Genomic DNA, 14,248 nt, shown 5'->3' with positions numbered 1-14,248 from the left:
AAATGTTGGAGTGAACAAAGTGGTACATTCCGATGATATTTCCCCACACAACAGAGCTTCGTCTATCCCAATTGTGTATCAAAAACTAGTAAGATGAGAGTGGTGTAATTAGCATGTTAACAGGATGCTGGCTTATGTATAGATGTGAATTTGCCTGCATAGTCGCTTCGGTCGTTATTGTCACTTGTCATCTTAGTTGCCACCCAGCTTCTATCTGAAGCCCGAAAAGGGACCTTCAGCCACTGGGGTCGAAAATGTATTTTTTAAAATGTTATTACCGTTTTACTGAGTAATCAACAACAAACAGCTCAGCAATACGTAGTGAGCAGTGATAAGGTACATGCAGGTGCTAATAAGTCAATAATCACAATATTTACTAATCATAGAAACACAATAGCTACTGTCACGGTACATTTGTAAACCAGGTGGGGAAAAACATCTCGCTGACAGTCTTGTTTTCGTGGAGTACAGCTATTCTGTCTTGGACAGTGTAAGCCATCCTGTTCTTTCAATCTCCATACAGAGGCGGTCAGGCTGTAGTAATAGTGTATCTCTTTATTCCTAGAATCATACTGTGTAATAAGAATGTATTAGTATGAACAGAAGTTTGTTGGTTCATTGTACCTGCCGTTCCCCACACAGCTGCATGAATCTTGATATACTTAGCTTTCAGGAATAAACTTAAATTTAATTACTTTACTGCCTACTTCAGTTTTGGTCCTGCGTACTATGTCTACAAGATCTCTACACAGGCCCATTATGTTTTTTGGGGGGCTGGTGAGTGTACGTTTCCACCTCCACGACTTTCCCCAGTAGCGGCCTGCGTCCCAACCCTCCTCAGTCCGCCCGTGTATTTGGGGTTATTAATTAGGAATGCAGAGGGGGACAGATCTTTTTCGGTCTGCTGGTGTGGGGAGGTGCAGAGTAGTAAAGTTCCAGTTGTTCCTGATAGTGGCGAAAGTGACCCATATCTGACAACCATTTTCTGGCTGTGGGGGCCTTGTCCCTCTCTCAGGTGCGTGCCACCCTCCTCTTCGCCCATAGCGCGGCAATTGTGGCAAAGCGATGTACGCTACCCTGGATGCCGGCAGTAGAGCCCAAGAGCACCACCCTCGAGTAATACTCCAGGGGCAGTTCCAAGATCCTCGAAAGACTCTAGAAGACCTTGGACCAATAGTAGTTTATGGCTGGGCAGTGCCAAGCCAGGTGTACAAAGTCCGCATCTCGAGCCCTGCACCTTAAACATCAGGAGTCCGGATGCCACCGGAGCCTAGCGAAGTCTAGAGGTGCGCAGTAGAGAGGATGCAGGAATTGGAACTGTATGAGGTGAAACTTGCCTTTGGGGGATAGTTTCCGGTCTGCTCACAGCAATATTTCCACTCTTTATCAGTGCTAGCTCCCCCAATATCCTCCTCCCAGTCGAATCTGGCTTTGTGGACTATCTCAGAAGACTCAGCCTGTGTGATAGTATATAGAAGTCTGTAGGTGTTTGTTAGATGGGCGAGTGATAATCGCTTCCAGAGCCCCACACGACGGGGGGGGCCTGCGGACAGGTGGGGGACCGTACCGAGACCTATTCAGATCCACACAAAAAACGGCCTAGCCCCGCTCCCCCATGTGAGGTGGAATTCCCCCCCAGTACCAGATAGAAAGAAACTTTAACATCGTTCTTGCGTTAGAGAGCATAACACCTCTCTGGCCGTATTTATTAAAAACCATAAACACGACATTAAAACATTTTAAACGTTCTTTCATTCTTATTTATTATTTACAATATGTACAGCACTTCATTGTGGATCTCTAATACATGTAATCTCCTAACAATACCTCTCGAAGGAGTCATGGTTGACCACCCCCCAGGCACCTATGGCATCGACTATTCCAAATGGTCTCGGGGGCCCTGATCCCCCCCAACAACTTGCATATTTACAAGGAGAACTCACCTGCTCCTTCAAAATAGAGGGAGCGTGGTCCTGCATGAAAACTGGACCCCAAAAACAACCATGCCAGAGCCAACCCAAAGAAGGGAGCCCCCCTGGCACCCAATGGGAGATGGTCCTGGGCAACCGGGCCATACCTTGGTCCCCTGGCGCAGTCCCCATCCCCCGACATAATCCCCAGGGCAAAGTAATGGAGTACTGTGAGAGGCTCAAGACAATCGCTGTAGTGGGTGTTCTGAGCCGTTGTCTCTATACGGCGGTACCCCAGCCACGGTTTTGAGCCAAAGTTTTCCAATTCCATCCTGAATTCGCCTGCACTGCTTTTCCTGATGCCAAGGTTGTCCACCTGCTTTGTGTCCAAACATGACTCCTTCCCTGCCTAGGGGCTATCCACAGGGATGGTTGGGCGGGCAAAAGAATCTTCCCAGCGGTCCCAAGAAGATGCGGCTGGATCCCAGGAGCGTCGGCGGTCGTTACATGTAACTTACTTCAATAAATCATCTTAATCTACATCTTACCAGCGTGGACCTCATTACTACATTATTTTGGCGACGAGTTGGTGACTAACCCAAGTGTTACAACTGGAATTCAGGGACCTGGCAAACAAAAGAGGACCTGAAGATAAAGCTTCCTACAGAGTCTACAGATGCTGGCAACGTAACGTATATTACAAAGAGGAGGTATCCACATAAAAGCAAAAGCGAAAAACCAAGATGTTCTTCACAGTACAACAAAGACGACAGAAAGAAAGCAAGATGTTCCTTTCAGAATACCGAAGATGTCAACAAGAAACAAGTGAAAATGAAGCGCAACGCCCTGTAGCCCCACCAGTGTCTTACCATCATACAACCCCAGTCTAAGCGTGCTTGTTGCTTCTCACGCCTTTACTGTTTTCTTCTCTTTCGTAATTCTTTGTCTGGAGAAGATGAGTCATTTCTATTTGTGTATATTTATCCATCTCTTCCTCTTTATTTTCTTCCACCTATCTCTTCACTCTTTCCTATTTGTTCATTTCTATTACAGTTATTCTGTTGCATTAGTGTTACTCTCATTTATCCTTTCCCGGGTTCTTATTGTTCTATCCTATTTAAGGTACAGGACTATTCTTATGTTGTATAAGAAAGAGGGATATGTAGTATCCTGTTCATGTTACTGTTCTGCCATTTTCACCACCTGCTCAGCCAGTGTGAATGTGCTGTGTGCTGCATGCAATGTTGGAGTGATGATGCATATTGGAATGTTGGGTGCCTGTGAGGTGAAGTGTCATAGTTGAGAATGGGCTGAGCAGGACGCCGGCTGCTCCTGGTGGGGCTGCTTCGCAGGAACTTATCTACAAGTAAACTTACTTCAATAAATCATCTTCATCTACATCTTACCAGCGTGGAACTAATTACTACAGTCAGACATACAGGCCCAATCATGTAAAGTTCTACTGCTGAGTGCTTAACTCACCCATGGCCTAAGCCAAGTTAGTATGTAGCTTTGTGCGTCTTGTTGCATGCATGTGCTGGGTGTATGTGTGCCTGTGAGTATTCAATTCAAAATACTTTATTTCGGCCTATGAGGCCATAAAAGTGAGAAAACAGTAAAATTCAGTACATACATAAAACGTTCTTTTGAGATGCACTCATCCATTGCTCACTTCAACGCATCAATATACATCTGTTCATGTGTACCTGTGAGTAGTACGATAGATGGCTGACTTTGGGATTCATTGTGTGGGATCCAGGGCTGACTGGAGAAGCATGACGAGGTAGAGGATTCCCACTTGACAGATTGTGTATTGCTGCATTCCTGAGATCTGGATGGGACCCACACTGGAGGAGAGAAGATCCAGACTCTCCAGTGCACTTCAAAGGGTGCCCTTTGATTTGGAGAGAGGTCGCTAGGAAACGGGCCTTGACACATCCTAGAGAGGAGATGGGGCTAATAAGAGAATCCTAAAGAGTAGGGCCGTGGGCTTTTGGATAACCTTTTGTGCACATATCACTATGCCTGACATTCAGGCACGAACCTCTAGTCACACCTATGGTCTGTGTTGTGAGGTTTTGGAGTTTGTCCTGCTGTGACAGACTGCTTTCTGGAGGAAGAGGAGTGGCTACTTCAAATTAAGCTGACCCCCAACACAAACTTCAAAGACTCGGACACTAGATCACATTTTGTTTCTGTTAATGGACTTAGAAGGAAAGTTATGTCAAGGAGGAGAATCTCTGCAAGATTTCTACCTGTGACCAGGACTTGGGGATAAGGTCTGCCAGTCTCCCAGCTGGGGGAACAAGACATCAAAGACCACATGTCTTGGAGCACTAGTGCCTGCCTTCTTGTCAAGACCTTTGTGCCCTGTGAGGAAGAGGACAGTGCTTGGAGAGAAAAGGTCTTGTCGGGGGGATCCTAGCAAGCGGATCCCCATTGCGAGGTGTGAGAAAGCAGCTATTGCAATGATTGGGCTGTTGCCTATATGCGCAGTAAAGTCAGCGGCCCTGTATGCCAGAGGGTGTCGTCGTGAAGATTGCCTTACTGCTGTGTCGATCGGACCGTCTCCCATGTGCAGAACAAAGTCTGCGACTCCATATGCCAGAGGAAGCTGCCTTGAAGGAGGACGTTGCCTGGTTTTGCCTTCGTAGAGAGGAAAGGACACCATGGTTACCTGTGCATGCCTGAGCCCCGACTGTAGTGTTGGCACCCGAGTGATCATCCCCCAAACTTTGAGAAGGATTAAAGGAACTTCCAGTGTCATTGGAGGAAGCACTGTGGATGACCCGCAGCTGAGAGAACCACTCACCACCAGCAGCCGCCACAGACCTCTATGACATCAGTGTGGAACCCATTCTGTTGTCAGTGGTAGCCTGTGGTATATAGAGAGGAGCTCTATTGCCTTAGAGTTCGGCATCCAGCAGCTAAACACTCAAGTGGTGCGTGAATTGACCACATTTAGGAGGCCCCTCTCTTACAGCTAGACAGTTTAGAAGTTGAACTTTAGTGGGTCAACTATTGTGTTTTCTTAAATTTATTATCAAGAACATACTGTTTATTATGCCTTCCTTCGCAACTTTCAAATTGTTCATTAGTCTTCTTGTGTAGATTTGGAAACCCATCAGACAGGCAGTATTCACTCATCTCCTGTAATATTTATTGTAGAGCAATCTGATCCTTACCAAGATACTGCAGGCACTCTTTTTGAAGGACCTTATCGAAATCCCTGCTTTTTGTGCTGATTCAGGCATGTGAAGGAAACAATGAGCTCCCGAATTTCAGGAAGCTCCAATGAAAGCTTTCTTACTAATGTGTGGATACTTACTGTACCCAAAATGGTATTGAGGTAAATTTGTAAGGAGATGCAAATACCTTCTATTTTGGGGTATGTGTTGCATGTATTGTTTTCTGACATGAGAGCTCACAAGTATTTTCTTGTTCCTTAATCCCATATCCCATTAGGTACTGAGGCACTACCTATAATGCTTTACTGCTGTACAACGAGGCCCTTAAGGATATGTGACGTGACAACCGCATGCCATTGCAACGCAAAACTTTACCCCGACTTTCTGTTCGGGGGCACTGGAAGTTGGAATAGTTTAATTTACTATTCCAACTCCAGTGTGTGCAACAGTAGGAAAGGTGTTAGAGTTCAATCCAACACCTTCTACCCACTGCTACACACCTTTTGCGTTAAAACGGCATGTAGGGTAATGGCATGCGTTGTACCGCTTGCGGTGTAACTGCTGTTTCCCGGCCCTTAAGCTTCCGTCTCGTTTCCCCTTTCCGATTGTAAAATCTTTTCTCTTAGCCATTATAACACTGTGTCTGAAATCATGAGTTCTGTGGAGAAGATGAACCATTCCAGATTTGTCAGTAATAAAGTACTTCTTTTTACAACAAACATTTACCACAATAATATAATCCCTGATCTGATTGTGCTTTTTGACTAGTGACTTTATGTATATGTTTTTTTTTTCTTTTTAGAAAATAGATATATAGAATTGTTCTTGGGAGCATCTCCGAAGGGACATTAAAGTTGGTGACAAAGATTGCAGAGACTCACTCAAAGGTAAATAGCAAATATTTATGGTAGTTTACATTTTTCATTTTATATTTTCACTTGCATTTATAGGTGAATAAGTCAAACTGTGGTCTTGTCACAAATTTAGTATTCTAATAGATACTTCTAACTGCATATTCCTCACCTTATATAATACTCTGCAGGTGCAAGACTGGATCCAGAAACATTTTACAGCAGTGCACCCACATACCACTAGATGGCGCCCCATGCTTCTTCCCTACCAGCCTAGAAGTGACAGAGCCTCATATAAGCACCAGCCCTTTGCTCTGATGTCAGTTCCTTTCTTTCTGTCTTCCTTCGCAGATCTAGAGCTCTGCTTCTAACTTTTTTGGTTTTCTGACAACTTCTAAATGATTTCAAACTAGTGTGCTAGAGAACACTATCCACACCCAAAACAGGTCGCAAGCCATGCCCTAACTGCAGGAAAACGCACTGACTCTCGCAAGGTGTGCCTTTGGTGTCTGTGTTCGGGCCACGACTCTGACTCATTCAATAAGTACTCCCTCATATCCCCAAAGGCGATCTGAGACTAGGGGGAAAAGCCATATGTTGCAAAATACAAAAATAATTTGCGGCATTCACCTAAGTCCCACTCCCTATGCAAATCGCAGACGCCGTCCTCGTCCCAGATTCTTTCCATTAACTGTTCCACTTCACAAACACAGTCCTCTGGTAAGTCTAAATCCAAAGACAAAAAAGCGTAGCCAGGCTTGACCCCATCCTGCTGCTCTTGACTCCAAGAGAAGGCACCGGACAGCATGAGGGAAGAAGCATTCTTCGGATCGTACCGACTCTGATAGAGATTTCTACTCTGGTCCTGAGATCCACAGCAGTCCCTGCTAAACAGATGCATTCATCGATACCAATGGTGAATGATGACCAGGTGCTGACGCCAATGTTGGACCCCAAACTGACTTCAGCTCAAGCCCAACCGGTGTCTAATTATGACATTTCTAAAGTGCAACCAGTCGTCTTGCAATATGACTAAGTCTGTGCCTCTCCCAAATCTCACATACCAGCAAAGTCTCCATTATCTTTTTGGTTCTGACAGATCACTGTCAGAGCAAGGAAAACCACAGGATGATGGTATTGAGGATGGCTTGCTTCCTTTTTGCCTAAACCCATGATGCTTTATACATTGATTTACAGAATGACACCTCGCTCGAGCTTGGCTCACCTCTTGGGCCTGAGACCTAGCTTGGCTCACCACTTGGGCCTAAGACCTGGCTTGACTCACCACTTGGGCCACTAGCCAGGAACACTGCCTCATTTCCAATGGGCGTCCAGAGGGCAGTTAATGTGCTAGACTTACAGCTACCCTCCGTTGAGACCAAAAGAAATGTCTTGACGGCGATCTTACTGACTAGGCCAGTTACTTCTGAGCCCTTGTTTGCTTTTAGCAGTGTCCTCACTGATACTTTGATGACTACTTCGCTTTTGCCACTTGTGAATGGCAGGTGGCCAAATGTCACAGACCAGCACCAGGTGACCTTGATTTTCTCACCAATCAGCCCACTCCTCTGAGCCTTTTTGTTCAGGCCTTGACTAATAAGGTCAATTGTAACTCATTACCAACTACTCCTTCGCCCAGTGAGCACAAGAGGATTGAAGCATTTGGCAAGGGCATGTTTTCCTCTCCCAGCCTAGCTACACACATGTCCCCTGGGATATGGCCAGCAAAATCTTGCCAGCAGTCCCAGAAGACCTTAGCGCCCCTTTGGCTTGGATGATTCAGGGTGTACATATCCGGGATACTATGGATTACCTTAGGGGAGTGGTACTTCGTTTCCACGCGTGGATGCATTCCACAGGATTTTCCAGATATGTATAGGCCTCCCTGATCGATATGCCTTTGATGGATCCTGCCTCTTCAGTGAGAAGGAAGACTCTGTGTTGGAGCAATTTTAAGAATAGTAGAATTATGGTGCGCTGTTTGGAACTGTTGACCCCTGCTAGACCGTTCCTGCATCAATTCTGGAAGTTCAGGATCTATTGCAGAGGGCTGGCATATAGACAAGAGACATCCTTCCCAACTAGCACAACAGTCACCACAGCCCTTTTGAGGGCACCGTGCAAGCCAGCAGGACATCAGTCCTCCAGTTCCACTTCCACTGCTACAACGGCCACTAAATCACCTTTTTTCCCTTAGTGGTGTATGTCCTACTAGTGAGGGGTAGGATTAAACATTTCCACCCAGATAAGTAATCCATCACCTCAGACAGATGGCTCTTCCAAGTAGTTCAAAATAGCTATACAAAAGATTACTTATGCCAGTCTGAAATGGCAGTTTAAAACTGCACACACAAGTTGCAATGGCAGGTCTGAGACATGTACAAAGGGCTACTCAAATTGGTGCTGCAGGCCCACTAGTAGCATTTAATTTACAGGCCCTGGGTACATGTAGTACCACTTTACTAGGGACTTAGATGAAACTTAAATGTGCCAAATTGATGTAAGCCACTTCTACAATGTTTTAAGGAGAGCGCCCAAACACTTTAGCACTAGTTAGCAGTTGTAAAGTGTGCAGAGTCCTAAAAGCCAACAAAAATGGTTTCAGAAAAGAGGAGGATGAAGGCAAGAACTTTGGCGATGATCCTACAGAAAAGGACAAATTCCAGCGTGGTCCATCTTTGAAGGTTGAAGGATACCTGTATTCCTGTACTTCGATGGCTGTCAGTTGAAGGCAGCCTCGCCGCAGTCCACCGTGGACTACCACTGGAAAAACGCGAACCCCTTGAGTAAGATCCTGATGTTGACTGGTGTTGAAAAGAACACAAGTGCCCTTTTTAGGTCTCGCCTAGGGAGTGCATGCGCTGTCTCTTCGAGACATGCTGGATCTAGGATATGTGCTTGAAAAAGTGCCCATTGTTTTTAGTGGTTCCTCTTGCTGTCCTTTAGAAATGCTGGTGTTTCATTGTTAAATACACTTAATATTCCCTCCTTTTGGAATTTTGTATCCTCACATAAGGACTGGCCCTTTTAATTGCGTTCTTAGTGTCAGATTATTTATACTTATAGAGAACTCTTTTTTTAGTTGGCCTGTCTATTTGCTCATTCACGGTTCTGTTAACTTATGCAATGAAACTTCGGTTGTTTCATTTGCTTGCCGTGTGACTCCCCCTCAACCCTCCCAAAACACTGTTTCGAAGGCTTCATTCTCTCATCTCCTTTGTTCTCCCTCCCACAACACTGCACGCAGGCCCCCACCACTCCTCTGAGGCCACTGCTGTTCTGCTCGTTTGGTTAATTTATGCAGTCTACCCCCACTCCCTTGCACAACACGGCACTGTTTGCCTGCCCCCGAGATGGCTGCTTCGACTTCTTATGTTTTTTTTAATTAGTTGCTTTTATTTATATAGCGTATCCATGCCCTCGATGGTGAGCCGACACCAAAGTCTAACACGGGTCCCCAGTTTTCCAGTCTGCAGCTATCACAGCTTGGACAGGTACCACATGTGGCTAAAATACGTCCTGGAGCGCTTCTCTCCATCTGTTTTGTTTAACCTATTTGTTTACATTCACACCCACCACTCCATATGCGGGGGTGCTTCACTCATGCGCCACCTTGGATTGCTTTCGTATTCTCCCTTTCACTTTCAGTGCATGCGGGGCTGCTCATATGGTCAAGAGTGGACTCATTTAAAACATTTTCTGGGACGCCGTGCATACATATTGAAACTGTTTTTTATGGAAATTTGCACACAACAAAACAATTAAATGAAGATGCCGACATTGTTCAGCATGTTGTAGATACTCCAGTATTCAATAGTGGCGTTGTTATGTTTTTTGCGCTCTGCGTTGCCCTTACATCTGAGTGCGGCTGCTAAAAATGTTGGCTCCCCTTCTGTGCAGAGACCCAAGCAAACAAAGCTCCATGAACAATGTATGTTGGGTGACATCAATCATGATCTGTTACACTCTTCCCCACGGCTTGACTAATGCAACATGACATGATTCATCGCAGCAGCATGCACCGATGAACAAACACAAGCAAACGCTGCAGCAACATAGACATCTTGGCAGGCTCTTTCTTTGCTTCTGTTCTTCTCATTAAATTTGCCAGACTTTTGTGTTTTATACCTTTTATAGGGGAAATGATGTGGTGTAACAGCCAGCGTTGCCGATCTTGGAGCACGGGAACCAGGCCTGAGTCGTGGCGCCGGCTCAACATCCTGTCATCCTGGACAAATCACTTAATCTACGATCCTTTTTTTTGCTTTAATGTTAAAAACCCTGAAGAAAAATCAAACCGAGGCGTGAAGCCGTAGCAAAATATGGAAAAAAGAAAGAAAAACCTCTTCACGGCTCTCCCCAGCACAGCGGGAGAGCTGCTGCTATAAAATTCCCTGCACCAAGGAGACTCTCCCCATAATGCTTTACAAGGCCTTTTATTTCAAAATTCATGTTGGCCATATCTTTGCCTGTGGTGGCCCTAGGATGATGGGACCACCACCAAACTGTTCAGCACAACATCCTCTAATTTTCAGATCATCTTCTGCGTCTTCACTCTGGGTTGAGGGGACCCCAAAATCACCACTTCCCCAGATTGATTTTTTTAGGCATTTAATTTTTCCATGCCTGGGGCTTCTGCTCTACAGCTGCGATTTCCTTTATGTATGGTGATTTAAAATGTATTCATGAAAAGAACATCGGTGAAGCAGTTCTCAATATTCACTAGGAATGAATCTAAATCTTGCATCCAATACATGTATGTCAAGGACCGTACATTCCAAGTTTAAATTTTGCTGTCCGACATCTTCTGGATTTATGGCTGAAGTGTTTTTTCCACCGCAAATTCAATTGTTGATGCAGTTCTGATTATTCTTCAAAAATGAATCAAAATCTTGAATCCAATACATGTATGTCACGGACCAAACATTATAAGTTTAAATTTTGCTTTCCGACATCTTCTGGATTTACGGCTGAAGTGTTTTTTTCACCACAAATTCTTTCTTAATTTAAGTAAACCCGCGGAACCTGTGATAATTCCAATTGTTCGTGGATACCTGGAATGGAAGCAAATAAATTATATTCTCATCTCAGGATGAGTTGAAAGATCTGTTTTGTTGCAGATACCCGCATTTAAAATGCATAATAGTACGTTTTGTAAAAAGTTTTCAACAGCTACTTTCGGATTGTAATTGTAAGAAAAGGTTGTTCTCACTTTTAGATTATTTTCCCAGAATGTACATGTGATAAATGAATAACAAAATAAATGGTCTTATTTTGAAGCAGTCAGCTGACATCTAGTGGATGCCCTGTACATCTCCTTTTCTGAAAGTTTACATTTGATCAATTACTCCAACATTAGTAATAATGATTTTCCAGTTGTATGGTAAAACAAGCATTTGCAATGAAATAGGTCTTGCATTTGCGAGAGTTTGGGCTATTGGGATTGTAGATGACAATGCCTTTTATTTGTGTGTTTTGAAAACCTGCAAGTGGTGCGTAAACACGCACTTTGTACTTGTAGTCCTTGCTTACGAGAAGCAAGGCTGGCAGTAAGAGAGGCGCCGTTACAATGCCAATAGCTCAAACTCTCGTAAATGTGTGACCTATTGCATTGCAGCAGCCATAGGAAGACAGGAACTGTAACACCAGCCCTGCATTTCAAAAGCAGGAGGGAGGAGGAGGCAGCTGTAGCCAAAACAGACCTGGGTCTTTGAATGCTCAGTAAATGTGGCAAGATTTACAGCCCTAATACTACAAGTGGGGGGGGGGGGGTGCACCAGGCAATGAAGTCCAGTAGACTGTAGGTAGTGTAAAAAAATATCCTTTATTATAAGTTTTGTTTATTTCTTTTCCTTTTGGACACAAGCGGACAAACATATTGACGGTCTGCAACATACAGGCCTTATTATGCCTGCGACAACTTCATGGGTTTCCAGTGCAACAAACTGGAGAGAAAATCTAAAAAGTTTCTGTGATGAGAATTGATAAGGGAACAATTCACCTTGGGATATAGCGTGACGACCGTACAAGCCCTGATGAAGTTCCCCTTGAGGGAATGAAACGCATTGACTGAGTGTTGTTTGCTCATATGAAAAGAAATAAACTAAACTACAAGTGGGGGTGCCTGGTGCACCCCCACTTGTAGTATTTGGTCTGGATCTGAAGCACAGAGACGTCACGCAATGGCTGGTGTTTGGGAGCATTGTGCAGGACCAAGATTTGATGGAACTAGCGTGAGGTGCAGAGCTAGGAGTCCGCCGTTGTATCTGAAGATTTACAGCCCTGTTTACAACAGTAGTGCTCACAAGCTCTGAGTAACACATGTAACAGGGGCAGTCCTTAAAAATGGGCAGAGCTTTTAAAGCCCATATCCTGAATACAGCATGTCTTGCAGAGACAGCGCAAGCGCTGCCTAGTCAAGACCTTAAAAAAAGTAATCAACCTGGGTAAAAGCTTCAAGTTCCTATCAGGTAAACGCTGTAAGATTTGCTGTTTTTTTTTGTTTTTTTACCAAGCAATGGTCTCGAAATAGAAGCTTTCAGCAAATCAATACTCCAAAAAAAAATTAAATCACAGAAACCATATCAGTGCACCATGAACCTACATGGGTGAACCCTCTTCAGGGGCACAGTGTGCATCCCAGGATTTGTGATTACATGTCATAATGGCCCCCATTTGATAGTTCATTGAGTTTTGTAAATATGAATAAAGGTGCTAGTTCATATATTTCCAAGAAGAGAGGCTCTTGTACTTCCACCAGTTCAGCATCGTGCTCTATTAATTTTCTCTCTGTCGGGCAGACCGGTTTAGTTCCTTCAGTCCTAGGAAGAGAACCACGATAATTTCTCCTTATTTGTCTTTTTTATGGTCTTGAAAGACAGAATTGGTGAAAAAATAATCAACATTGTCTTACATAACTACTTTAGAATCTGATCAGAGTTTTATTGTGTGCATGTGAAGTGTTTATGTAGCCTGGGTCGAGGTAACGAGCAGCCACACTAGAACAATAACAAGTAGCAAACGGATGAGCAGATACGGTACCGGAGGGAGGCATGCTAAAGGAAGAGGAATGAGTTAGGTTTTAGTTTTCTGAGAAACTACAATTCGAGGAACGTGAGCTGTAGATCACATGCTTTGCATAGCCTGCCATCTAGTGTTGGGTCCAGATGTTTGCAATTTGTTTTTCTTCGAAGAAGTCCTTTCCAGTAACGAGGTAGACTACTCCTCCTTTCAGTGATACTGCGCATGGGCATCGACTCCATTGGTAGATTGTTTTTTTCCACCATCGGATTCGGATGTGAATTGCTGCACTCCGGTTCTGCACTGTTTCTCGGGTTCCCTTCAACGCGCAATCCACTACCCTCGACAGTATTGTTTCTCGATCGCGTTTCCCAGTCTCTGCGTATCGCTTCGACTCAAAGACGTTCGGTCGGAAAACTCATGGAGGACCGATGGTCCTACCCGTGCCGGGCTCGCTAGCAGTTGATGGAACAGACTCAATTTAGACTGTAACCTGGGTGTCGCGCTAATGTTCGTGTGCTCTGACTTGCACGAAGTGTGCAACCTCTGCCTATCCCCGGAACATGACGAAAAAGACTGAGACAAATGCCGATGGTTTAGATCGAAGAAGACGCCCCATGACCGTCTGGCTCGACATCACGAAATGCAACATCAAGGCGGCTCCGCACCGGACATCTTCGGCAAAAAATCAGACAGAGAAAAACTACATGCTCAAGGAGCCGAAGAAGCAGAACATATCTCCGTGTCCGACTCCAACATGGAAGAAGAGAGGCAAGTTACACCGGGTCAGCGTACCGTGAGTACAGAAACCCCCTTGCCCCAGCAACACAAGACCAAAAATGCTCCGGTCCTTCTTCTGCCTTTGGGCCAAGGTTGGCACCGAGAAAAAGTTTTGGGTGCCCCGCCCTCGGGCCCAGCACCAAAGTAAAAGCCATCCGGCTCGGGCTCGAGTCTGCCCCATGCTGGTGCTGAGCCGAAACCTTCGGCGTCGAAACCAAAGCATGTCGTAGTAACCATTCCACCCTAATCGAAGAGTAAATCTTCAGAGCCGAAGGGTTCGGAGCTGAAACTTTCCACGCCGAAAACGGCCACCAAAGCGAAAAAGAATTTGCCAAAAGAGCCTCGGTCGACGTTCCACCTTCGGATCCGAAACAGAGAGAACTGGTAATAAATCCAGACACTGGACATATGCATGCCAAATTGCCTGAAAAAAGGAAAATGGGCCCGCAGGAGGATTACCACATTCCTCTGAAGAAGAAAAATGTGGGTAGTAACCCTT

At 44.9% G+C, this 14,248-nt stretch overlaps 1 protein-coding gene across 2 annotated transcripts in view; it reads left to right on the top strand.

Annotated features, from left to right (window-relative positions):
• Window positions 1-14,248, top strand: part of GRSF1 (G-rich RNA sequence binding factor 1) — a 300,991-nt gene that overhangs the window by 258,648 nt on the left and 28,095 nt on the right. The window contains exons 9-10 of one of the 2 annotated variants that reach the window (XM_085640994.1): window positions 5,901-5,985; window positions 10,087-11,235. In XM_085640994.1, coding sequence (XP_085497120.1) covers window positions 5,901-5,950 — 50 coding nt within the window. In that variant the 3' untranslated portion in view covers window positions 5,951-5,985; window positions 10,087-11,235. Of the gene's footprint in view, window positions 1-5,900; window positions 5,986-10,086; window positions 11,236-14,248 lie in introns of those variants that run through there. The other variant, XM_085640993.1, reaches the window with a different exon arrangement.

The sequence above is a fragment of the Triturus cristatus genome, chromosome 2_2, assembly GCF_964204655.1.
Source record: "Triturus cristatus chromosome 2_2, aTriCri1.1, whole genome shotgun sequence".
Lineage (NCBI taxonomy): Eukaryota > Metazoa > Chordata > Amphibia > Caudata > Salamandridae > Triturus > Triturus cristatus.
Note: the sequence above shows the minus strand (reverse complement) of the source record. Positions and strands in the feature narration are given on the sequence as shown.